At 43.7% G+C, this 26001-nt stretch overlaps 3 protein-coding genes and 1 long non-coding RNA gene across 16 annotated transcripts in view; 3 read left to right on the top strand and 1 right to left on the bottom strand.

Moving 5' to 3' along the window:
• The window catches only part of LOC139790133 (zinc finger protein 532), a 34843-nt gene extending 32571 nt beyond the window's left edge, over positions 1-2272 (top strand). For all 12 annotated transcript variants that reach the window (XM_071731543.1, XM_071731537.1, XM_071731544.1 and 9 more), the window contains one exon: positions 419-2272. In XM_071731543.1, the coding sequence (XP_071587644.1) occupies positions 419-913 (495 nt within the window). In that variant the 3' untranslated portion in view covers positions 914-2272. The remainder of the gene's footprint in view (positions 1-418) is intronic.
• Positions 2273-7198: 4926 nt separating this feature from the next.
• Positions 7199-10614, bottom strand: LOC139789579 (uncharacterized). The gene is made up of 2 exons (XR_011723201.1): positions 9581-10614; positions 7199-8171 (listed from the first exon to the last, which is right to left on the bottom strand). It is a non-coding gene; the product is annotated as an uncharacterized lncRNA (long non-coding RNA).
• A 93-nt stretch (positions 10615-10707) lies between these two features.
• LOC139789578 (signal peptidase complex catalytic subunit SEC11C) lies at positions 10708-19208 on the top strand. 2 transcript variants are annotated; one of them, XR_011723200.1, is made up of 7 exons: positions 10718-10890; positions 11997-12106; positions 13252-13401; positions 14199-14318; positions 14807-14864; positions 16932-17041; positions 18617-19208. XR_011723200.1 is itself a non-coding variant. In XM_071730489.1 (6 exons), exons 1-6 carry the CDS (start codon positions 10849-10851, stop codon positions 15328-15330), a joined length of 534 nt encoding a protein of 177 aa, XP_071586590.1. In that variant the 5' UTR covers positions 10708-10848; the 3' UTR covers positions 15331-15492. The 2 variants fall into 2 exon arrangements, 1 of the variants encoding a protein (XP_071586590.1); XM_071730489.1 differs by lacking the exons at positions 16932-17041; positions 18617-19208 and adding an exon at positions 15277-15492 and having other exon boundaries at positions 10708-10890.
• Positions 19209-21585: 2377 nt separating this feature from the next.
• Positions 21586-26001, top strand: LOC139789797 (gastrin-releasing peptide-like). The gene is made up of 3 exons (XM_071730869.1): positions 21586-21766; positions 22832-23082; positions 25612-26001. Exons 1-3 carry the CDS (start codon positions 21622-21624, stop codon positions 25663-25665), a joined length of 450 nt encoding a protein of 149 aa, XP_071586970.1. The 5' UTR covers positions 21586-21621; the 3' UTR covers positions 25666-26001.

The raw sequence follows: 26001 nt of genomic DNA, 5'->3' as shown, positions 1-26001 counted from the left end.
CTTTCAAAACCTCTGTAATCAAGTCCTCTCATAGCTATAGGAAAGCTACAGGTTATGTAGAAGTCATGTGACCTTCTTCTAAATACCCAGCCTTGAGCTTATTTGATACTAATTTCACTGTGAAATTAGTTTTAAAAATCATGTATGTTGATTCATTCTTTGGCAATATGTTAGTTTGTTTAATGTCGAGTCAAATTTCAGGCATTAAATAACATTAAATAATTAAAATGGAGTTCCAGAAGGTAAACCCCTAGCTTTCCAATACGTACAACATATAATTGCTCGTGTTAGTTCAAATATTGTATTTCTTAAAGTTGTACTGGAATCGACCAGGGGAAGAATCTACCAAGTTCCAAGCAGTTTTTTAAGAACTGCACATTTATGCTCACAGGATATACCATTTGTGGCTTTTTTTTAGGTTCCTAGTCCAAAGCGTAAATTGGAAGAACCTGTACTGGAGTTCAGGCCTCCACGAGGTGCAATCACTCAGCCACTGAAGAAGCTAAAGATAAATGTTTTTAAAGTTCACAAGTGTGCTGTTTGTGGCTTTACCACAGAAAATCTTCTCCAGTTTCATGAACATATTCCTCAGCATAAATCTGATGGCTCATCGTACCAGTGCAGGGAGTGTGGACTCTGCTACACATCCCACGTGTCCCTCTCCAGACACCTCTTCATTGTGCATAAGCTGAAGGAGCCTCAGCCAGTATCAAAACAAAATGGGTCTGGGGAGGATAATCAGCAGGAAAATAAACCCAATCATGAGGATGAATCATCTGACAGTGCAGCCTCAGACAGAAGGTGCAAAGTATGTGCAAAGACTTTTGAAACTGAAGCAGCCTTAAACACTCACATGAGAACACATGGCATGGCCTTCATTAAGTCAAAAAGAATGAGTTCAGCTGAAAAGTGATCAGAGGATTTGTGACGCAGAAATCTCTCTCCACATTGGAATACTAATAATGTTTTTGCTACAGAAAGTTCAAGGTATAATAGTGTTAACAGTACTGTTCGGCTGTTGCAATATATTCTGCATAAAAGTGTCCACCTCATTGTCTATACGCTCAAAATCATTGAAGCAGTATTTGAGTTTAAAAGAGTTTGTATATATTTAAACTAATAACTTTTATACTCTTTGTTATGTGTTTGTATTGTATCTAGTGGAAACTTTGGGTTTTTCTGTTTTGTTTCTGTTTTTTTTTTCTAGTAAGTTTCTTTAAAACAGAGTTCTGAATGCTGGGGCAGTTCCTTAGGTTTGCTGAAACTGTTTCTTATTTGCATGCTTCTGAAAGAAATTAGCCAAAGGAGGTGCATCAGAACGCAGCACTTGGAGGGGAGTGGGGAGGGGATGCAAGCTAAGGAGAGACTTTAAATTCCAAGAACTTGTGCTTCTAAATGTGTAAGGAAGCTTTTAAACTTTCTCTTAAAAAATAAGTACTCAAAAAAAAAAAAGTACCACTGCATATATAAAATGCAGTGCTGGTTTTAGGTGGCAACACCAGAAGAGGTGCAGACCCCCTAGAATGATAAAGTACTTTCAAAAAGTGTAATTGCACAACTCTTATGTATTATGAAGTGATTTTTTAGACCATCGGGTGCTTGTGATCAAAGCTCAAATTGTTACAAAAGGGCTGAGCTGCTCTAAATTTATCAAATAAGATGTAATTAGAGGAATAGGTTTATAATGATGATGTTTTTTGTCATGTAATTTATTAAACATTATATAGAAGCGAGTACACGGCATTCTGTATTTTCCTTTATTTCTGGTTATTGGGAGAAAATAGTGAACCCTTGCTACAGGGGTTGGTGTTTCCCAGCTCTGTATGCTAATGCCAAATGTTCTGGTGCTCAGTGTCAGATACAACCACAAATGTCAAGAAGCTAACACCAGCCTGTGTGAGTATAGCCGGGGCTTTCAGCTTTAGCACAGACCCCATGAAGCTAGTTCAGCCATTTCAAACACGTATCGAGTATCACTTTCACATGGTCCAAAAAGGTACCATACTGTCCCTTTCATATATAGTTCTCTGTGAGAGTTATATTTTTGTTTGTTTTTGCATTTTATACCTTGTATGTATCCCTAAAAAAAAATTTTTGTACTTTTTTTTAAAACAAATTGTGTATATATAGATAGCTGCATGATTACAGTAGTAATTGTTCCGTTCCTTAAAAGTCTTGCTGCTGTCAGATGTTACTATACACTATGTCCATCATCACAACTGTATTAAACACATTTCATATGTAAATAAATGTGGAGCATTTTGCCCCTAAAGATTCGTGAGATTCTGTTATTTATCATTAAATTTTAACAGTTCTGAAAATTGAAGTGTTTGGAAAAAAATATGGATCCTTCTCAGCAACCTCTGTAAAACTTTGTAGTCACTCTAGAAATGGTGTTTCAGATACATTAGTTCCACTTTCTCTCTTCATCCTCCTTCTTAATTTGGTTCATTGGTAAATGCTTGTTACCCCATTTATATTATTGGCATATTGAGTGGTTTTGAGGTACTTCTCCACCCTAAGACATACAGCTGGCATCGCAGGATTGTAGTGTGTGATGTACACTGCCCATCACTGCCTTTCCCATTCAGTGTATACCTCTTGAACACTTGTTTGTTGATGTGCACTGTCAACTGTACAACAAATGAGTTATCACTATGCAGAATGGTGTTTTGTATACAGTGAACAGATAATAAAAATTGAATTTTCACAGCGATTATTAATACTTTTGTTTATTTTCCCTTTTAGCTGTCTTGTACCCACAAGGGGATGCTGTGAACCAGTAACTTAGGTCATTGTTGGTGCTGCCAAGAGGTAAAACACTGAAAATTACTGACAAGCCCCCTGAAACCTGTTGAGCTGGATGTGAAGGTGCCCACCCTGCCTTTGCCCTGTGACAGGGGCTCAGCTGGGTGGCAGTGAGCTCTGTTTGGTGTCCTTTGGAAGATAGATTTAACTGGCCTTCCAGTGCTCTCTTGAAAGGTTTCAGGGACAGTGGGTCTTGAACCGCCCTGTAATCTCTAGGCTCAGAGTTTACACACACCTGGGTGTGTCAGGGAAGTGCAGCTTTTCCTGCAGGTAAATGGTCCCTTTTCACAGGCAGAAATCCACTCTCCTAGGGGAAGGGGAGAGGTGCTCTGTGAGGACTATGGCTGCTTCCAAACAAATGCCAGACCAGGGGCCAGGGGGAGATTTAGTGGAACAATTAATATCATAATGTTTTTCTCAGCGTTTCTTGCTTCGCTCTCCAACTCCTCCAGATGTTGGGTCTTTTCCTTCCTTCTGAGCAATTCCAGATTCCAAGACACCAGCAATGACAAAGGCCTGTTGGGTACCTCGCTCTCTAGGAGAGATTTCCAGTGTCCAGGTGTTACTCCAGGAGTGATGCTTCTGCCAGTTTCCTCTTGAGATGTTTCTGCTTGGAAGTTGATCTTGACCAAGCAAGAGATTTCCCATTAATAACCAGCCTGTTTGTTTATTGCTATTTACTTGGGTCTGGGCAAAGAAAGTTTCTCATTTTATGTGGCTGACCCTTTCAGAAGTCATGGCTCCTTTGCTGCTAAAAACTCCTCAGTGAAAGTCTGTTGTGGTATTAAGTGTGCAGGTCTCCTCTCACTGCCCACCCAGCTCTTGGGCACCCTCCAGCATGCACTGAGTATGTGCAGCTACAGATCTGTCACCTCTTCCTACCAGGAAGATCATTTCCCAAGGACCAGGAGGTGAACAGTTTGTTATACAGCAATGTGAGACACCAGGGAAAAGGCACAGATCACAGTTTGCATGCCTAGAGTAATTATTTCCTCTTGTAAACTATAAAGAATATATTTAAACGTTATTACAAGGGACCTGACATTTGAATTGTTTGCTTTTTCCTTAATGTTGTGACAGTGAATGACAATGATGGCATTAATACTCCTTTTCTACCCCTTCTCTCCTCTGAGGATTTAGCAGTAATGTACTAGATTTCATGAAACCTCTCTGAGGTAGGAAAGGGATCATTTAGCCTCCACTGTGTTGCAGCCACTCTTCTGAGTGGAACACAGAGGTACTTAACATTGCACATCGACTCTAGCAAGCAGACTATAACAGAAATACTAATTAAGGCTTCAATGAGCATTTAGGCAGGCAGAAGAACATGTAAGTGTCAGGGCTGGGGCTAACGATTGGCTGTTTCTCTCTACTCCCCCCGTGCAAAGGCAGTGATTGCTGAGCTCCGTGGAGGCAGCACCTGTCAGGTGTACCTGTGTGTCTGTGTATATATTCATCTATAGATGCTCCTTAGGCTGTGTGCTTCCCATTCAATCCCTTCCGCTCTTCAGTGAGGCAGGGAGATGACTGAGACCTCTTCCCAAATATCCCAATACAGAGAAGCTGCCTGGCCAGGACTGCAGCCACCCGTGAGGACAAGGGGCAACTGGGGCTGTCCTCAGGACTGTGCACACCTGGGGGCTCTGGGAAACGGCACGGAAACAAGGCAGTGGGGCTGCAGAAAATGGGGGGCAACAAAACAAAACAAAACAAAACAAAACAAAACAAAACACCTGGGAAAGTTCTGAATGTGTCTTCATGGGGACACGCACAGTGGGAGACTAACAGCAGATAACAGCGTGGGAGTTGACAATAGCCCGGTGAGGCGGCAGGGAGCCGCCCTGCCCATTGTGTACGGGGCCGCGCTGAGCCGCCTCCCAGAGCGTTCAATTTGCCAGCAACAAAACTGCCCTGGAGAGAGGCAGCGAGAGCGGCCGGGAGAAACAACGAGCCCCAGGTCAGCCAGAACCACCACGTTCTGTGCAATCAGCCCCACGGGCAGCCCAACGCTGCCCCACGGAACAGCCGGCGCTGGTTGCCCTCCAGCCAGCGGTGGTTGCCCAGGCCCGTGCCAGCTGGACCAGCCCAAGAGTAAGGATGGAGACGCTGCGGCTGGGAGAGCAGCGTGGTCAGAAGGGACAGACTGGCCGGGACCGCGGCTGCCGCCCCTGTCTGGTGTTTTTTAATTTCCGGAGGGCATTTACAGATGAACAACTTGAGGTGCCAAAAAAAGGCGCAAAAAGTTCTCAGCCTCTGTGTCTCTGTGGGGAATTCATCGCTGCGGGTCTATTTAGTTTTAAAAGGATTTTTATATGACTCTGACCTTTTAATTCTGTTAATATTACCTTTCTCAGTACGCCCAGCATACACAGGCAGCTGCTAGGCTAATAATGGGACAAAGGAAATCTATTTCATTTAAAAACCTTTCTCAAATATTAGGGCAGTTCAGGAGTCAATTCTTTGTATTTGAATTTCAGATTATTACTAAAAGGTTATCTGTCTGGGCACCTGGAAGGACTGAGGGTGGGTACGGGGAGTGCAAAGAGAAATAAGTAGAGAAGAGGGCAAACACAGCGGGCATGTGCACACACAAACTACGTCCCTGGGCTTCACACATCAGCTGGGCTCCCCAGCCAGTAGTGGATGCAGAAGGAGCACAAAGAAGGAGACTTCTTGTCTCCTCCCTGAGCACTTCTTCTCTTTGAAAAAAAACATGTATTTTCTCCTCAACAGTGACCGTACGAAACTGGTTTTAATGTTACTTCTTTCACAACTGGAAAAAAGATGGCTTTCCTCCCTGGGGGAGGAGTTTGTCCCCAACCTTCTCACAGGGCCTTTAGGTATTGAAAGGCCACAATAAGGTTGTGAAAACACCTGGTAGAACAAGGCATTGGAAATGACCCAGATTCATCTGGAAAATGAACTGGACACTACAGTTTTCATCTCTGACCCCCTGGTTTCTACTTTGAAGGAAAAAATGCATTTTGAGCAGTAATGTGACTATAGGCAAAATAATCTGAGCATCGTGTCCTTCCCAGATATGCCTGCTAATGCAATTTTGCAGAAGCCTTTATCCGCTTCATGTATTTTATATTCTAAAATTCTGCAATTTTGCATTCAATGATGCAGGCATATGTCTGCACTGCATTATAAGTATTGCTCCCCCCCAGCCCGGTCACCACTTGGCTAACATTGCCATAGCTTTTGTGCCAAATTAATATTGAAGGTCAAGTACAACAATATTTCCTGATTTAAGTGACTGTCACTTTCTCAGTTAAAATGCAGCGCAGTCCCTGATGAATGCAGTCAGGCTGTAATTGGAGGAGCTTCTGTCTCAAAATATCACTTGGCCGTTGCATTAGCATACTGTTGCTTTTAGCACAATGAGATGAATTCTTTATGTGCAGAGAAACATCTCCTCACCAAGCAGCACCAGCACTGCTCTGAATGGTTTACCCCACCCAGACATTCCCACTCAGGCTCTGCTCCACTCCTGCACTATCAAGCACTTTCCAAACGCTCATAAAAGTCAAGGCACAAGCATCAAATACCAGGCTATGGCCAGAGGCAAACTCATATGCATTGAACTCAGTGATCAGGGGCTGGACTGCCTATGATTGAGGCCTTCAAGAGCCATCATGTATGCCATTTCTTTTTTTGCTTTTCCTAGGCAGTGTCTCAGCCTCAGTTCTTCAGTGCAGGTTAATCAAATAGCAAAGTAAATGAGTATCATGGTCAGTCAGCTTGGCTGCTGGTGCAGCACAGCTCCTCTTCCCCATAACAGTTACAGAAGAGAGAAGAGACTGTGGAAAAGTCGTAATTAGTTCAGGATACTGAGGTGAAAAGAAATTAAGAGCTGTGTGAAAGTGAATGAGACTGACACCAGCTCAGCTTTGTGGCAGTTCAGGTATAATGTTCAGAGATAGATTTTTCTGAGAAACTGAAGAGAAGCAGACACTGGGTCTAGTGTGGAGTCCCCTTCAGCTTTGTTCAGCAACAGGAAGGGGAAGCAGAATAGTTCCAGATGTGTGTGAACAAGAGGATGCTCTCTGGGGGAGCCAGTTACTGCACTTCTCCTGTGCTTTACTCTGAGTGGCTGCAGATGGACTTGGATGGCTTTGCCTATTAACCTATATTTTTCAGCTCGAGTGCAAGGTGTTCATTATTTGTCCATCACCAATCGCTTTGCAAACGAAGAGCTGTAATTCAAATATTATATCTACAGGTAACACAAAGCCTGGATGTTTCCAAAGGTCTGGCAAACCAGCCAGAATGTCAAGAGCTACTTTTTTTCCATGTACTAAAAAATTAACATAATTTTCTAGCTGCAGAGCTCCAAAAGATCTACTGTACAAATATTGAAGTCAAACATCCAGACTATGGGAAGATCTCAAAATACATGCAACCTTTAATAATCTAAATCATCCAGATGGTAAAATAACAAAGCTCCAACAGAAGTGTGGGTGACTCTTGGCATCTATGGAAAAGGAAGAAAAGCACGTTCCTAATATGTTTTCCTTGACTCACCATGAACAGTCGGTGAGTAAAAGTGTTTTGTGAGCTTCAAAACTCTCACCAATAGCACACTGACAGGGAAAGATACCAGAAGATACTGTGGTCTCAGAATTTGGGTTTGTGCCTTCCACAAAAGAATGTTGCAACTTTGTGAATAAAAAACTAGATTGCCTTCTCCCTTTTCTAAATCCTTTATACACTACCTCTGCTTTTTCCCTCAGCCTGCTGCAAAATCAGATGTTATAATTGTTTAATTCTCTCAGCCAGGAATGACTGCAAGGGACTGTTCTAACACTGTCACTTACTTTCTCTAGGATACTGCCATTTCCCTACTAACAGCCTGCCTTTCAACCTCAGAACGAAGGTATTCCTATTTCATGATAGGCAAGAATCATCATCTGCCTATTCTGAAAATTAAAACACTACCTGCAAAAAATACCCAGAGATCCTTCTCCTCTCACAGCCATTTGTCTCCATGCTGTGATGCAGCATGGTAGCTCTGGGGTGCAAATTCATTTCACCTTCAGCCATTCACCTTGTGACCCTGTAACCACGGTCAGACTGTGCAGAGCTGTTTGCAGGGAAATGCAGAAACACAGGAGCATCCAAAATCTTCCTGTCCTCCTTGTCTCAAAACAGTCTGGGGTGCAGCAGCCCCAGGAGAGTACAGCAGTGCATCAGACAGCCCAAAGACTTACCAGCTGTGCCTTCTTGTACCTGTCCTGTCCCTTTGTCACACCACAGCAGCACTGACTGAGGAGTGAAGAGCATGTTTGCAGCTGTAGAGATGGGTGACAATCCTGCAGCACGGTACTGCAGCCCTCAGTTGTTCAACCAGGAAAAACAGCCTGAAAGAGTTTATTAGAGGAGATACTGTTAATCAACCAGAACTACTTTGAACATCACAACCTTGCAAACAAGGTTATGAACTTGCTTAGAAGAACCGGATAATAAAAAGAAGGGTGTCAAATATTTATCATTAAATGGAACATAATTAAATACAAAGTAAGGTTGAAATTTACTCCAGTAGGAATTTTGTATTTTGGTATGTTTGGTAATTTAGTATTTTGGGACAAAAGCTGGTTTGTTGTGTTTGATTTTTTCTATGTTCTGGCAAATATGATACTCTACATTAATATAATGAATTATTTTAATGGCTGAAGTGAAACATACATCTGTAACCACAGGAAATAACATTTAGATTTTATTCCAGTGGCAAAGCAAATGAAACAAAGATTTAATTGTCAGATTGCTTATGATTGCCTATGAGTTACTAGTCGAAACTCAGTCCTGCTACTGTAGTGTAAATTAGTGGTATCTTCCAAGAGGTTTTTATATTTACTCCTGTGTACAACTATTTCTTGGCCTTTTTTTACTTGAAAGGCACAATCTTCTGGGAGAGAAATTCAATTAGACACTGGGTAGCTTATGTGCTACATATTTTCGTTAGTAGTTTTGAGATCATCTCATCATTTCCCAGTTGTATAAATATCAGACATGGGATATGCACTTATGGGAGCAGGCAGGCACTGAAAAGGATTTAGCACTGAAAAGGTTTACATGGGTTCTAAATCATCACCACAGTATGCATCTGACAGCAGTACAGAAGCAACTGACAGTTTATTCATCATGAAGAGACTCATTTGAAACAGAACATGTGAGACATTCTGAGTTCTTTTAGGAGAATCAGCAATTAGCTGCTCTCAGAGGAACAAATGAAAAATCAGAGGCCTGAATGACAAACCTCTTGCAGTAAGAACTCACATTTGTGTAGTTTGTGTCATTGGCAGAAGGTAACCAACTTTCCTAAAGCTTTACTGATCTATTACCTTTATTGTTCCTTTTATCTGTCATATAGGGACAGCTCTGTAAACTCTGCAAAAGGACCCAGTATGTCATAGAAGATGCATGAAAACCAGTATGTAGCTTGAAATTTTGTGGACACACTCACCCACAAGGGACTGTGATTTGTCTCCCTTATATTGCTTCCACTTTTTTATTATTTTGGCCCAACCACCCTTTTTAATCTTAGTAATTTAAAAAAACAAAAAAAACCAAGTGGATTTGTACAGAAAGGGAAAAACCCTATTTAATAAAAAAATAAAAATTTACGTAGCATGGTATGAAAACCTAAGAGGAACTGCAGAAAATCTTTTGCTGGGCAAGAATCTATCAATCATTTCAGGGGTCAGATCCCACTATTGAAGAACAGGTACCTTTGTTCCACATCTTTTTAATTAAAATCTTAATTACACACACAAAAAGTCGGAAATCTTCTAGACACCTTTGAGTTTGCTCCTGTGTATTCTCCTTCTCCATGTCTGTCTTAGTAATTACTTCTGAATATTGCATCTGCTCAAGGTGGGATAAAGACGTATTTTGTGGAGGCTCCAGGGACATCTGCCAGCCACGTCCTCACCACATTCTTCAAGGTCCTGTTTTTATAGCCATCAGTTCCTGTGTGTTGAAGGCCAAGGGGAAGCCGGCCTTTGACAGCTGTATGTGTAAACCCTCCTTGTCCTACCTCAGACGACTGGAGCTGCTGCCAGCCATCTTCTGACCAGCACAAACTCACTCCTGTCGCTGGACAGGTCCACAGAAGGAACTGAGCAGCAGCTGCCACACAAAAGATAAGCTTTCTAAAGGCCGAGAATTTCTAGTTTGCTTTTTTCAACAGCTGCTGTATCGTGGACCCTGAACAAACACTGAGGTGGCAGTTCAGTGCTGAAATTACTTCGACCCCCAGCTGGTGAGGCAGACTCCTGTCCATTGGTCTCGAGTGCTTTCTGAGGGAGATCCCGTTTCAGGCACCGATCCCTGCCCTGGCAGAAGGGCCGAGGTCTCACCGCCCAACACCGGCGGCCCCTGCCCTGAGGCCCGAGCCCTGAGCCCCGAGCCCGGAGCCTGGAGCCTGGAGCCTGAGCCCCTAGGTCCGAGCCCCATGCCCGCCAAAACCACCCAACATGGCCGCCGGGCACCTTCCCCTCAGCGCAGCGCCCCCTACCGCTCCCGCCCCGCTCTCCCCTCCCGGCCCCGCCTCATCCTGCCCGCCAATGAGCAGCTCACACGCAGCGGCTGCCCCAGACAGAGTTGCCCTGCAGCCGCCTGACCCAAAAAAGATGGCTCAGGAGGCCGCTGCTTCTGGTCCGCTGCTCCACGGACGAGTTCGGTTGATTCTACTGATTCGTGGGGTCTCAGCGCCAACCGGAAGACCCCGCGGAAAGCAAATTTGTCGGGCATCTGCAACGGCAGAAGGCGAGCGACAGCTCCCTCTGGGCCCTCTGCTTCGGTGCATGCTGGGAGTTGTAGTTCGTCTGGCTGCCGCCTGCCGTGTGTGAGGGGGGCGGAGGGAGGAGAAAGACTACAACTCCCGGGGAGCAGAGGGGCTGCCAGCTGCCCCGGGCCGGCGGTACCTGCGGCAGCGCGGGCCTCGGGGTGCAGCGTCTTCCCGGGCTCCCTCAGAGGAGCCGAGCGGGAGAGCGCCGGGAGCCGCTGAGGAGCCGTGCGCCGCCGGCCCGGGCCGCCATGGATCTCTTCGGGGACCTGCGGCGCATGAACAAGCGGCAGGTAGCGGCCGGGAACCCGGCGGTGTGCAACGGTGTCAGCGCCCAACTGGGCACCGGGGAGGGGCTGGGGGAGCGGGGCAGGGGCTGCCCGCTGTGCCCTGTCAGCGGGCAGACAGCCGTCGGGAAGGGACCGTGTGAGGCTTTGGGCAAGCACGACCTGCGGGCTGTGGAAGTCCCTTGCGTTGGGTTCTGCTCTGGGTTTTTTTTAGCGTCAGTCATTGTAAAAAAACAAAACAAAACCCAACAAACTTCAGAGCTGATACTGGAGCGTGACCAGCGATGAGGGAGGGGGTTATGCACCTGTCCCACCGTGTGTGCGTTGAAACCGGAACCGTGTGGGAGGTTCTGGCTCCGTGTTTGACAGCAGTGAGCCACGGGGTGGGTCAGAAGCCACAGGCTGCTTGGGGGTGGAAGGGACCCGAAACTTCCTCTGGCTCCAGGTCCCTGCCGTAGGGCGTGGTAGCCCTAAGAGGAGATGGGCAGGGTCCCCCTCCAGCAGAGGATCTCCCTGTGTTGTTAAGGGGAAAAAAAAAAAAAAAAAAAAGAGTGCTGTGAAGGCAGTGTGTCCTGTAGAATTTTGGGCTCAAAGTTAGTCCAGTCAATAAAAGATATTCCCCACAGGAAATTTCCACCTGGCCTCAGGAGTAGACCCTTTTGTCATCTCACTTGTCCCACCCCACAGCTCCTCTTTTTAAACCAAAACAACTGTTAAAAGTACAAAGTCTGTTATTACTCATCTCGTAGTATTTCTTATGTATGTGCTGAGTACCTAGGAGCTCAGGTGGGAGTCGGGGACTTGAGATCAAGATAGATTTGATCATTTACTTTGTAATTTCCTGTCTTTTAGAAGACTTTGCTTGCAAGTTCAGGAGCTCCTAGCACTAACAAATTGCACCAATGTGATAAGCCAAGATTGGGGAAAAAAACTTTACTCTGCAAGGCTGGTTGGGTGGCCCATATAGCAACCTGTGCCCTGGGGCTTCTGCTGGAATATGAACATCCATGTGTCTGGATTGCTCTTCCGTGGTGCATTTGGCTTGAAATTTCATGTTGTGCTTCTCAGTGCAATGCAGTAACTTTTTAAATCAATTTTCTTGTCTCATATAGCTGTATTACCAAGTCTTAAATTTTGCCATGATAGTGTCCTCTGCTCTTATGATATGGAAAGGGCTGATAGTCATCACTGGGAGTGAAAGCCCCATTGTTGTGGTGCTCAGGTAAGTCAATGTAAAGGCTTTTTTGTTAAAGGCCAAATATTGCTTTTTCTTTGTCTCCTCACCTTCCCCCGCAGATAGATTTGGAGTTTGAAATCTCACCTAATGGAACTAGTAATTAAACACTTATTTGTCAAAAAAACAGTTAGAAGAAAATAGCAAGGACTGCTTTTGTGATTGCAGTTTTGTTTTCGTTGAAGTTTGTAGAAGCAGTAGATATGTGACACACCTTAGAAAACCTTATCTTAGAAAAACCTTACCTAAAACCTTAGAAAAGTAATAGATAAACTACTCAAGATTACATATATATGTGTGTGTGTGTGTGTATATATATTGCAGCAAGGATATTAATCCCTGGATAGTTGTTAGGATTCCAAAGAAATTACTCCCCTGTAATAGAAGTGCATGTAATCCTGTGAAGCTCTGGTTATCTCCTGAAGAAAATAAGTAAATGTGTTGCACTTTCTGAAGTAATTGAACACTCTACAGTCTATTTGTTAATTTCTTTTTGTTGTTCCTGTTGTTGTTCCTTACCATATGGGTATTTCTTTTGAAACTATATTACAGTAGAAGTTCTTTTGTGAGCACAATGTACTGGTGTGTTGCTCTGTCTCCGTGGTATCTTACTTCAAGAGCCCCTGAGTGTTCTTCAAATAAGTGCATGTTCATAGAAGAGTCAGCCCTACAGAAACTGAGTGTGTAATCAAGGAAGATGCAGTAAATAACAGTGTTTTAATGGGAATTGTCCCTGTTTTTAGTTATGGGATCTGGAACTCTTACTCATGTTAATTGAGCTCTTTCTATGTGGAGAGGTACTTCCTGTTGTACTGGGAACATTTTTTTGCTTTTCACTAATAGTTTCCTTAACCAGAATGGTTCGTTTTGCTCCTCCACCACAGCTACTGTCACTTTCTGTAGAGCTGCTTGCTTGCCTTCACAGAGGCAGTGAGGGAGTCTGGGTGGGCTGGCTCAGACTGAGGTTTGGATTCTGTTAAGTAACGTCATGGAATGGGTGAAAGTGCAGATTTCATTTAAGTTTGTGAGCTTATTTGTAGGAGTTAAGTGTTCTTTAATCTTCTAATTAAATGTTTTCATGGTTCTTCTTCCATTCACCATGACACTAGTAAGCTCTCTCTTTTTGTTTGTAGTGGCAGCATGGAACCAGCTTTCCACAGAGGAGACCTCTTGTTCTTAACGAATTTCCATGACGACCCGATCAGAGCTGGTGAAATAGTTGTTTTTAAAGTTGAAGGCAGAGACATTCCAATAGTTCACAGAGTAATCAAAATACATGAAAAGTAATGCAACTTAGCACTTTCCTTATTTCTAAATATAGTTTCTTTTACCATGACTCTCATGTATTAATTTGGCATTATTTCACGAAGAAGATGCTTTTAAAAGCAAATATCTGAAAGATGGTGAAGGTTATTGAGTGACCTAAAACTGTATTGCAGCATTAGTGACAAAATACTGAATTTGATGCAGGCTTGCAGCTACTGTAGGTGGTCTTCAAATTTGTTCCCATCAAAAGAAGGACAAAGTTTTATTTTGACATAAATACGATTACTAAGAATTAATACAAGTGCATAGAACTCAAAAATGCATAAAGCATTGTATTATTATACAACTTCCTTTCCTAAAGATTTTTAGGGTCTACATTATCTGTGTTATATATATATATATCTATATATTTTTTAGTATGTGATTTCAGAGTTAAATTTCTGTTCTACTGAAAATGCAGAGGGTTGGAATTTGGCTTCTATTTTACAGATAGGTACATGCTGCCTTTGTTGAATAAGCCTAGTGCCTGCCCTGAATGGACAATATGCCTTTCATGTCCTCTGTGTAATTGCCCACATCAGATGACAATCTAGGAGTGGTTTAAAAAACATTTTGTGTTAAAATCTGTTGACTGTCAGTAAAGTCTGTCATGTTAATGATTTAATGGTGTTTGTTAAATAAGCAGCACAAGCAGGACTGGAAGTAAACATTGTTATCTAATCTTGTAGCACTTTTCATCTTCATTGTGCTAGGTAAATGTTAATTGAGGTTTTTTATTCAAGTGGTATTTAGTTATCACCTGGTTGCCTTCTAGAGAAAATGGGAACATCAAATTTCTGACTAAAGGGGATAATAATGAAGTTGATGATAGAGGCTTGTACATAGAAGGTCAGAACTGGTTAGAGAAGAAAGATGTTGTTGGAAGAGCAAGAGGGTAAGTAATGCAAAGTGCGTTCTTTTTAATTATGTAGCTGTTGGTACAATGTAGATCTGGTGTGGTATTTTTAATTTCTTAAATGGTAATTTAAAAACTACCTGGAAAAAATACTTTTATGAGTGGAATTTTTTTTCATAAGCCAGCACATTTAACAAATAATTTACCTATAAATAGAAAATCAACCAAGTTACCCTTGTTATTGCTAGAAATCACTAGGAAATAATTTCCACATTCTTCAGGAACCTTACGTAAGGTTTGAGCTTTGTCCCCTTCGTTAGCAAAGATGAAATCTCTAAGATTATCAAATAACTTGATTAAATTTTTATCTAAGGAAAAAAATTAATACATTTTATTTCCCATTCAGATATTTGTTAGTGACAAGTGTAGATGTTGTTTTGCACTAAAATATTTAAACTGAGTAACACTGACACGTTTCCATACAATATTTGAGGGTTAATTTTGCATTAATCTCTTGTGAATTACAGATTTTTGCCTTATGTTGGCATGGTAACTATAATAATGAATGACTATCCAAAATTCAAGGTATGTATACAAACATTTTAAATGCAAAACCGTAAAATAGTACTTAAAGGTAGTAAGAGTCTTGCATATAAGAATACGTGTTAATAAATTTGTGGTGTGGTACCTCATATTAAGTAAAATCTTTTTTCTTGCTCAGTTTAGCTTGTCTGTTGTTCAGAGGAACTTAGTATGTGTAATAATCTGAAAATATTCAAATTTGTAGGAATTTCATAAGTGTATATAGTGGTGATGTCTGCTTATGATTAATATGATCACATTAAACTGTTCCTGTGATTCTGTAGGAAGACAACTGTAATTGTGTACTCATCTAAGAGGTGTAGTGTTGGAGAGGGCACACATTTAACCATTTGTAGATTTAGAGCTTCTGCAGAGAGAAATTATAATCAGTCTTTATAATGTTTTTCTTTTGCAGTTAGCTCTTCTGGCAGTAATGGGAGCATATGTGCTGCTGAAACGAGAATCCTAAAACAACCCATATAAACCCAGCCACTTTTCCAAGAACAGACTACAAAGTTACATATACAGGGGGAAAAAACAGATACGTTTCAGATGTTTTCATTTCTGTGTACAGTTACAAAACTGTGCAAGCTTTTCTCTTGTCTAAATAAACTGTACAACAATGAGTAAAGCTTTTGGCTGTTGGTTAGTATCTGAAATAAGACACTGCTTCCTGTCAGGATTTTGCTTGTGTGGCAGACATTGACTTTGAAGTGCTAAAGCAGCATGTGGCACTCCTGGAGGTGCTGTGTTGTTTTACTGCATCTGGACCTGCTTTCTCCCTCCTGATATCTTTTTTTATTACTATTATTTTTAATCTGTCAGCACCCTCTCTTTTCATGACCACATGTGTGAGGACACAGCATGTGAGCTGGAACAGGCAGGGAGCTGCAGGGGTTCAGTCAGACTGAGGCCTAAAGGAAGTTGCCTAGATATGGCTGACCAAAACACACACAAAAGGGTCTTCATTCTGATTAAGCATTGAGAAATTGCTCCTTTGTGGTGTAGGGATGGGAAACCCAGTGACCTGATTTCTAGGGACCATGTATCTTTCCAGAATCCAGGCTGTTAACCCACCTGCCCTTACCTTCCAAGCTGTAAAACAAACCTGGCAAAAAGGTTGTGTGGGGCTTTACTAACACTTGTAGATTACTGAATAAACAAAACAGCACAGTGGTGTACTTCAGTTGTATTACCTGTAAGGGTGAGACACGACTCCTGTGCTGGTGGTGAGAATGTATTGTTCTCTCCCATCCTATGGTACCTCAATAATAATACACATAAAATCGATTTTTCAGTTTAAAACTTAACTGATAACTGTTTTTTATGAAATTCTGGATTTTTCTCTTGGCTTCAAATGTCACTATTATACCTTCAACAAAGCAGAACTTGTTTTCCTCGCTTTCTTTGCCTTTGTAGCTTTCATAAGGAACAGCGTGATGGGTTTTTTCTACAGTTTTGTTTCTCCTGTAATCCCTTACCTCTACAAAAATATGCTATTATAGAATAATGGCACTGCTTCTGTTGTAGTGGCTAGTGCCGAAAGGCAGACAACTGCTGAATTTTTCCAAGTAATATTACTTCTTTTGTGTCCTACTAAGAAGTTTTCATGTCTTATATTGTGTCAGATTGTGTAGAAATAAAATTGAGTGTAATAAATGGCATATCAGGATAATTTAGGTATCCTAAATGCAGTCTTCCTGAAAGTGTACCATCACAGTTAAGAAAAAATAATTTAATTTTTGGAAACAGTGTATATTTAGTAAGATTTTCTTTTTTCTTTTTTTTTTTTTTTCCCCCCCAATAACACTGAGATGAGAATTTATTTGTATCCATCTACCCCAGTGCAATCACAGCTTAACTTTGAGAGTGGGGTTTTGGACATAACACAAATGACAAATTCAACACATTATCATGGGAATTTATTCTTTTGTTGAGGGGACATGGATTAGTAAAAAGATGCAAGGGTAATATCTAAATATGCAGGGTCACGCTCAGAAAAAAATACTGTATTTTCTGGGTATGATTTCCTGTGTCTCTTAACATTTCTTGCTAAATCTTACCCTGCAGAACAGGCTGCACAATGGAGAGAAACCTGCCTGGTTTTAGCTGGATGCCTTGAGCTCTGCTGGTTGCATCCACCAAAGCAGCCACCAGCACTGGCTTGTTTAGCCACCTAGGTAATCTGCTTTCTCTTTTGTGCTAAACACTAGGGTTTTGTGGTTTTGTTGCTTTTTTTTTTTTTTCCTTTTCAGCTAGTAGGAACAGATGCTGTAGTGATAAATCTCACATAGTTTAAGCCAAACATTTCCATTTCTAGATAGATGCTTACTAATTTCCTTAGAGTAGAAGTCAGGGAAGGAAGTGCCAGAAGTTTTGTCCAGAACCTAAATTTCTGGTTTAAACCCTTTCCTTCCAGTGGGGATCAGTACAGAATCTTTTCATTCTTAGGCTGGTAAGCAGTGAAGCATATGGGAGAATGCTCTTCTGCTGCTTTGAATGATCTAATGTCTGCTAAATGTTATTAGTGTTTGCAGTGAAGAGAAGCAGTTTGGTGTTTGGTATTTTGTAGCTGAATGTCACCAGCTTTTCCTGCTAGCCCTGTTGAGAACAAGTGTGAAGGTAACTTGAGGTGTTGCCCCTGGACTTGGCTGTTGTCTCTGGCTAAGGTCTGATGTTCCTCTTGCTGCAGACAACGTGTCTCTGCCTAAGCTCCCGTGTGCAGTGGAGCCAATACAAGTTGTGAAGGCAGGCAGAAGTTAGCAGTTCTCTGCTGGGTTTGTGAGTTGAGCAGCCTCAGCAGAGAGCACATGGGGGAAAAAGCAGGAACATGACAGAGGGAAAGGAGCAGGAACAGGCTTAGCCTTTGAGAGCAGTGACCTGTTAGATATCACCAGTAACCGTGTTTAAAATTTCACAAGAATGTTGAGAGGGTGGTCAACACTGAAGAGTCATCCTTTATGTTCCAGTACAGTGCTTTGGTATATGCAACCAACTCTGCTTTTCTGTCATTTCTGTGTGAATATGCTATCAGCCAGCAGCTATGCATACGTGGTCTGTATCCATATGTGGGCATATGGAATGACATGGATGTAACCATCACCTAAATTTTGAAGCTGTTTGAACTTTTTTGGACTTGAGCTTTACAAAGGAAGCAGCTGTGATCACAGCACAGCCAGGGGTGTGTTGGGGTACCCAGGGGCTGGCCATGGTGGCTCCTGCATGCCAAGGGGCAGTGGCCTTCTGCTGGATGTGGGGCTGTGTCCCTTCCACACTTCTGACAGGTGTCTGGGGCCACCTGAGAGCCACATGGTTTGCTAATGCCTGTCCTTTCTGTCACCTGCCCTCGTCCTGCTCTTTGCCTTGTCAGGCTCTGGGCTCGTGTCATGCAGGTTGCACAGCTCCTTCTTTTCTCCAGTACATACGATGTTTATAAATCCAGCATCAGCAGTGACATGTGGAAGAAAATGGGCATTTAGGAAAGAGAACTTGGTAGTTTTACTTTCACTTGGTGCTTATTTTCCCCAGATTTAGTTGCAAACTAAGGAAGTGGCAGATGATGCTGGTCCCTGCTCTGTCCCAGCCCCAGCTCACGTAGGAATCCCACTGAAAGAGCTTGGCCTGTAGGCACCAAGAGCTGTCTGTCCCTCAGCACAACCTCCATGCTAACCCTGCTCCCTCAGCCCTCCCCACACCCAGGCTTTTGGTGGGGACCATGGCTTACCAATAAATGTTTATCATTTCATATTTTTCAGCCTCTTTAAAGTTGTGGAGCTCTCTTTCTGAAAAATGTCTTCAGTTCTTCAGGGAACTGTTACTACGGGGAGTCCATTTTCATGTTGTTTGCAGAATGTCTGCCCTGGCTGCAGGTCTGGAGTGCTGGAGATTAGTCTATGCAGCATCTTCAACATTTACAAAGTATTCCTTAGTGATCGTGCCCTGTTATTACATTGCTGATACACTTAAGCCATTGTTTGTTCTGTACATATATTATAGCTGTCACTAACGTCAGGATCACTACAAAGAAAATGATGAAAGGCACACCATTTTTCTTTTATCCCTTTTTATTTCCGTAGAATCTGCCTTGCTGATAAAACAATCACAGTTGTCTAAAATGTGAAGGAAACAAATTAAAGAGTGTTATTGTGGTAATGGCATTTGAAACCCACTAATGTCTTCCTGCCATGGAGCACAACAATAGTTCACTTTGCTATGGAATATGTGAAAAGCAGAAAGGTATTTTAAAATGGAGAGAGCTGCTGCTTGATGTTCAAACACAAATTTATGTAAGTAGTTTTCTTCTTTCAGAAAGGTTATCTCCAGTAAAGAGTTACTCACATTCAATAATGTCTGTTTATTGTACCTTTCCTGTTGGGGGCCATCCAGTATATTATTTCTGTTTATTATGAAATGCTTACTGATTTATTCTAATTCTTATTTTTATTTTTATTAATATGACCTTTTTTACCTTATGAACAAGTAAATGAAGAAATGCTAATAACACACAACTGTATTCAAAGATCTGGATCCTCTGCTGGGCCGAGGGAGAGGTGAAGAGACCAGAGAACAAGGACAGGTCTTTGGGCCCATGCCTGCTTTCCCTGCCTGCCCAGCACCCAAATAACCTGATGAGCATGGACAAGGCACCATCAGGCTACGTGTGGCTCAAACTCCAGGAGCCCTGGGAGCCTCACCCAAGCTTGTGAGCAGCACAGGGAAGGACGGGCAGAGGTCTCTCAGTGCAGACCCTGTACTTTAGAAAAGCCAAATATTGTGCTTTTGGTTTGTTTTTCTGGAAATTTACAGTTTCCTGAATTGTCAGTTTCCTGCCTTGAATTGCAGTGAACAATTAGAATTTCCCAGGGATGGCAGTATTGTATTTGATCATCTGTCACTCAGTTCAGAGCACATGCTGGCTGTAGCTGTGCTGCAGGATGCGCAGTGAAACTCAGGGTTGAGGTAGAAGAATACTATTGTAAATTAAACAAGGATGCATAATTAATAACCAAAATAAAAGAATGAATCACATTAATCAGTAAAAGAAGATGTAATAAACAAAGACCAAACAAGGGAACAATTTAGCTCATACAGTAAGATAGACAATTGACTTCAAAAAGGATTGTAGGAGGTAGTTTGCCTCATAATTATGTTAATTCACATCCTTGGTAGTTTCCATGGGGTATAGTTCACTTCTAGTAATGCTGAGTTAGCTGAAGGACCTGGCAAGTCCCCTACAGTCAGATTGGCTAACTGTGCATCCTAAATCCTGATGTTGTTCTCTAAATCATCACATAAACTGTCTAAGTTCCACATGACTCTATTCCTGCCTTTGTTCTCCTCTGGGACAAACAGCACATCAGGACTTGCTGTCCCCCTGCTACTCGCCCCCCTGCATCTCAGTGAAGCTGCTGGCATGCCTGAAGCTGTGTGACCTTGAGCCTCCCCTTCCCCGTGGCCTCCCCAGCCATGCATGGTCTTCTCTGGTGATTCACCCATCCTGTCGTCTGCACTGCCTCTCCAGGTTGGAAAGCTTTCCATTCATTAACTGTTACAAAGTTTGCCAGTTCCAGTTTCCTTAGGGTGCTGGAAAAGTTTACAGAGTCTGTGCAAGGAAAGAAGAAAGGGCTGTAAGCCAGAGCCATATTACTGACACCTGGATAGTAAATTTATGGGACATCGGAAATTAAAAGAACCTCTTTGCAGAACATTTGAAGTGACATTTTGCTTAGAGTTTGGCTGTTTTACAGCCATTCCTCCTGCTTAAAAACATGCTTGAGCTTTTTTCCCCGTAAGCTCTTGTAAAAGTTTTTCAACCTGCTCAGTCATTTAAGCCTAGAGCAGCAAGCCATTTGTGCAACTGCTGTCATGCCTTCTGTGAAGATAGTCTCGTTTTGACTGAAACTATCCAGAAAACAGTTCCTGTAACAGACACATACCCGAGCCACCCCAGCTCCTGGCCTGGCAGCAGCCTTTACCACCAGGTAAAGCCACACACGTGTACGCACCCACAGTGTCACCAGCGTGCCCTCACCCCCTGCCGATGCCAAAGTCTCTGGTGTCCTCTCGCACATCACCTGCTCCGCCGCAGGGCCACCAGGGCCTGGGGGAGAGATGCTGCTGGTGGGGCCACCCCTCTGCCACCCGCCTGCAGGAGGGGCCCAAGGGAGAGGGTCCTGCTCTGGATCCTGCACCATCCGTCCCGCTCTGGGGTCCCTCACAGCCCCCGGACACCGCGGAGCACCCAACCACGCCACGCTGGGAGATGCGGAGGAACAAACTTCTGAGACGTTCCTGTTTCTCCGATGTAATGGAGAAAACGACCCCCAAGGCTGGACGGGCTCTCCGAAAGTACGAGAGCGCACAGAAACGGACCGTAGCACCCCCCCCCCCCCCCGATCCCGCCCTGCGCAGATGGGGCTGGGGGGGGAGGAGGAGTCGGGGTGCGAGGTGGAGTGGGCGGGGGGCAGCACGGAGGAGCGAAGGGACGAGCCCTGGACCGGCACCCCCCACTCCCCCAGCCAGGAGCCCGCAAGAGCGGGGAGGCGGGGGGGGGTCCGGGGGCGGCCTCAGCCCCAGCCCCGTGAGGAGGCGTCAGGCGCGGGAGCTCCGCTCGCACCCGGTCCCGGCTCTGTATAAATGGGCGGCGGCGGAGGCGGCGGCGGTACCAGTGCTTCGCTCAGACGGACCCGGAGCCGGAGCCGGAGCCGGCCCGCAGTAGAGGGCGGATCGGCGGCACCGGCAGCGTCCCCGCAGCGGCAGGATGGGGGGCGGCCCGCGGCGTCCCGGGGTGCTGCCGCTTCTGGCGCTGGCGCTGCTGGCAGCTCAGGGCGGGGCAGCCCCGCTGCAGCCCGGCGGCTCCCCCGCGCTTACCAAGATCTACCCCCGCGGCAGCCACTGGGCTGTGGGTAAGTCTCCGGCTAGCCCGGCAATTCCCGGCCGCCGGCCCCCTGCCCGGCTCGCCTGGCCGCCCAGACGCCGTAGCGGCCCGACGGCGCTCCGTGCCTCGGAGGACAGGACTGCAGCCCCGAATCCAACCGGGACTCCGGGGCCGTCCCCGCCGTTGTCGCGGCGGGCTGCAGCCGGCAGCGGTACCGGGACGGGGCGGTGGCACTCGCACTCACACCGGGGAGGGAGGAGCAACGGCCGCTGCCGCCCCCGGCCCGCAGCCAGGCTGCCTCCCGGTGCTGGGCTCCCCTCGCTCCCGCCCAGCTCCACGGCGGGTCTCGTTCTGCCGGCGGCAGCGCGGCCCCGACGGGCGCTTCCCGGTTCCGCGGGACCGGCGCTCCCCGAGAGCCGCCGCAGCCAGGCCGGAGCCGTCTCGCCTCCCGGCACCCTCACCTGTGTGCTGGAGACACGCGGCTTTCCCCGCTACTTTCGACGTGCTTACCTGCTGCTGCTGTGCGTGCCGCCGCCCTTCCTCAGAGGTGCAGGGACCCAGCCCCGAGCCCGCAGGTAGTCTCTGGGGCCCCAGGTCCCCACCGGTGCGACCACTCCCCTCCACAGTCACCTCCTTTGCAGCCCGAATCCAGCTGCGATTTCGTTTTGATGGCAGTAAACCAGGATGTATGAAGAGTGCATCCTCAAATTTAGCTCCTAGAAAGGCTCTGCAGCATGGGCTTACTCTAGAATCCCCACCTCCCATGTCAAGACAGGGAAAGTCTGAAGCCTACAGCTTCCCCATCCACTTGTTACTACAGGTAATCTTAGCAGGTGCCTCCCCTTCGCCCCAGGCAAAATGCTTGGTTATCGCTGCCCCGTTCTTAGCAATATTTTCTCTGACAGTGTAGCATAAGAGACAGAGGAAATTAGCTGTGACACTGACAAAATCTGTAGTCCCAGTTGTGTTTCAGCTTTAACATCATCTAACCCCTTCCCTCTGTGCTATCGGCCAATAACAACTTCCAAATGATGTTTGAATTATCACATCTGTACCTGTTTTGGTTATTGTCATGTTACTGTCATTGTTACAGGACATTTAATGGGGAAAAAGAGCACTGGAGATTTTCCCTACGTCTATGAAGAAGAAAGCAAGACACCACTGTCAGCACTGCCTGAAAATATCAAGCAGCTGGAAGACTATCTGCAGTGGGAAGAAATCTCAAAATATTTGCTATGGCTGCTGGAAGGGAATGAAAATAAAAGCGCTCACTTTTTAAAAGGAGGGCTTCCCTGGTATACCAGGAACACCTGGGAGACAGATGACAATAGCAGCTGGAAAGATGTAAGTATGATAAAACGTGTAAAACTACTCCACATATTCAAATTTCGTTTTGCAGTGACTGCTGCCTCTAACTCATGGATTGTCCAGAAAAGCAGCAGAAATTAATCTCGTGCACTAGCCATTCAGTAAAGTAACGTTTTACGCTTGATAATAGATTGTCACTCACAGACTGTATTTTTTTATGAATTAATTTGCTACTGGACATAAACTCAGTGATCATTCAGCAGATTTTAGTATCTGGATTCCTTTCAGGTTGCTGGTTTGTTCCATTCTGCCCATTTCTAGCAGTTCATGCTCAGGTGAACGTATCAGTACCAAGTGCTGTGTTAACCCAGCAAAACCAAACTGCTGTGAGAAACGGGTGAATCTTGAGGGCTGGAAGATGGCAAAGCCAGGCCCTATGGACTGTCTCCCTCAGCTGCTGCTCCAGTTGTTGTTATCCTACCAGTTGCAGCTGGGCTGAGGAGTTTCTCCCCAGCTTCACTCCCGAGCTGATGGTGCTGGCTGCCACTGTGGTCATTTGTAGTCTTGCAAAATGAGTCTGTGGCTACTGATGAGCTGCAGTGTGTGACTAGGACCCACCACTTCTTTCCTCCAGTTCATGTACTTGCTAGCTCTGTTTCTCAGGATAACAGGGCTTTGGAAGAGTCACCCCTATTATTTTGGAAAACCCTATAAAATAGGCTTGGAGGGATATCAGTGAAGTTTTATAGAAAGTAATCCAGGTCTAAATAATGTAACGTTAACTGCAGATATTACTAGAAAACTACTTTCTTCAGTGTGCATCATGTCTGGTAGTGGCGATATATCTGCATTATTCTTTTAGGTAGCAATAAAATAGAATTAAAAAGTTAATACAACCCCTTAAAGACATTAAGGGGAAGATTTTTTTATTCTTCCCCAATTCCACTGCAATATGATGTGATTAATATTCCTGGACTAGTCTCCCTCCTGAAATGCTGGTGCAGTGAAGTCAGCAAATACTTTTTTACTTGAATATGGGTAAAAAATTACCCATTAAATTAAGCCATGATTTAAGTCTCTTGGACCGAACACTGTTTATAGGTTCCTTTCTGTCTACGGCTTTATGACAGTGAAGCTTACAATAACTATTTGTCTCAACCTCAGCTCTGCATTGTGCAGCTTTGTGATCAAATTAGGTGAACAAATTCCATTATGCTATGTAAAGAGGGAAATATTTTGACTTCCAAAAGTATCTGGCAATAACTCCTACTCGTGAAGGTGGGAAGTTGCCTCCGGTAAGTTGAATCATAGCTGTATGTGTGTACTTTTACCCTAGATTAATCTCCACATTTTTGTGATCTGGTATTGAACATATATATGGGATAATGAGATTGTTGCTCTAAATACCCAGATTTCTTGAATTATATTAATAAAAAAAAGTGTCACATGTCTTTCATATGACTAAGGTATAAGACAACCTGCAAAACCTAATTTTGCCATTGAACCATTGATTTCCAGCATTCAGCAGTTACTTTGTCTGCATCTTGAAGTAAAACATAGTAATGAAAGTAGTATGTAAGCTGCACTTTCCTGCTGCATTTTTTCCCCTTGACTTTAGAAAGTAAAAACCCAGCACCTGAAGGTTAGGCTATGCATCTTCTTTTAGATCTGCCTTCCAGATGAAGAAGACCTGAAGACTTAAAGGAACATGCTTTACTTTTTTGAGAGCTGTGATAGTTTCCTAAAAATTTAAATAACAAGAATAGTTATCTTTAATAAAGTTTTATTAGTAAAGATGGAATTCTGACATACATGTGGAATTCAGTCATTCATGTTCACAGCGATACAAAAGCATAAATGACTTTTGTGTTTTGATTCTGTGGATTCTTCTGGATATGAGGGGTTCCGTGTTGCACAAGCTTTGCTTAGACAGCACCTTTGCTTGAGGTGTATTTACAGGGGGCTGCTATTCCCTGTGGTACTGAAACCACCTGAGGTAGTGAAATTTGGCCGAAAAAAAAGGTAAATCGTGTACCCTACTGTCAGATGTTGGAATAGCTGTCCCCAAGCCACATTGCATCGAGGGGGGCTGCAGTTCTCACAGACTGACTGTGGGCTGAGTTATTTCCTTCTGTTTTCAGTTAATACCAGGTAGATGAAGATCTTGCCTGCACTTTATTCTGTGAACAAATTACAGTTAAATTAGTTAAAGATTAGAAGGGAAATCTCTCCTACAGGCTGACCTTGGTGTACAACTAAGTTGAAAAATAAGCTTTAAATTTTTTTAATGACTTGGCTTTTTATCAATAATGAGACAGTATATAAATGAGATGGCAGACAGAATTATTTGGGAGAATGACTCCCCTCGTACTCTGGCAGTTGGTTATTACACTAACCAAGACAAATGATCTCTGTTTTGGAAAGATTATTAGGAGTGTGTTTGTTATGTGAATACACAGAGCACATATATATATATATATATTTGGCCTATTAACTTAGTGAATTACTTTTTTTTTTCTTTTTTTCAGGACAGGTCTATAAATAATATTTTTATCTTTTTATTAGATGATGGACTATCTGCTTCAAGTTATGAATATGAAAGAGAGCACACCAAGCTGAAAGAAGGCTAAGTCATGAAGGAATTGAATACTTTCTGTAAGAGACTATATTTCACTGGCACTTGATTGTATCAGATAATCAACAAGGTCTCTTTTCTGTAAACGAGATTTTCTTTGTGTAAAATATCCAAATGCACATATTCTTGTATGGTTCAGCAATGACTAAAGTGTCTACTTCATTTTCAAGGCTGTATTTTCTCACTTGAATGGCTTTGATATATATATAATTGTCACGGAAGGGTCTTCCAATTAAGTATATGACTTACCTATCTAATCAGTTTATCTCTTCAAAACTATATGACACTTCAACACTCGCAATAAATAGTACTAATAAAGA

Source organism: Heliangelus exortis, chromosome Z (genome assembly GCF_036169615.1).
Source record: "Heliangelus exortis chromosome Z, bHelExo1.hap1, whole genome shotgun sequence".
NCBI lineage: Eukaryota > Metazoa > Chordata > Aves > Apodiformes > Trochilidae > Heliangelus > Heliangelus exortis.
The sequence above is the reverse complement of the archived record's forward strand: the minus strand, read 5'-3'. Positions and strand labels throughout refer to the sequence as shown.

Bases quoted from the DNA above. Each gene is read 5' to 3' on its own strand.
- LOC139789578 (XM_071730489.1), top strand. From the start codon at position 10,849: ATGGATCTCTTCGGGGACCTGCGGCGCATGAACAAGCGGCAG. The intron at 12,107-13,251 runs GTAAGTCAATGT...TTTTGTTTGTAG, and splicing joins CCCATTGTTGTGGTGCTCAG to TGGCAGCATGGAACCAGCTT. The intron at 13,402-14,198 runs GTAATGCAACTT...GTTGCCTTCTAG, and splicing joins GTAATCAAAATACATGAAAA to AGAAAATGGGAACATCAAAT.
- LOC139789797 (XM_071730869.1), top strand. From the start codon at position 21,622: ATGGGGGGCGGCCCGCGGCGTCCCGGGGTGCTGCCGCTTCTGGCGCTG. The intron at 21,767-22,831 runs GTAAGTCTCCGG...TCATTGTTACAG, and splicing joins CGGCAGCCACTGGGCTGTGG to GACATTTAATGGGGAAAAAG. The intron at 23,083-25,611 runs GTAAGTATGATA...TCTTTTTATTAG, and splicing joins ACAATAGCAGCTGGAAAGAT to ATGATGGACTATCTGCTTCA.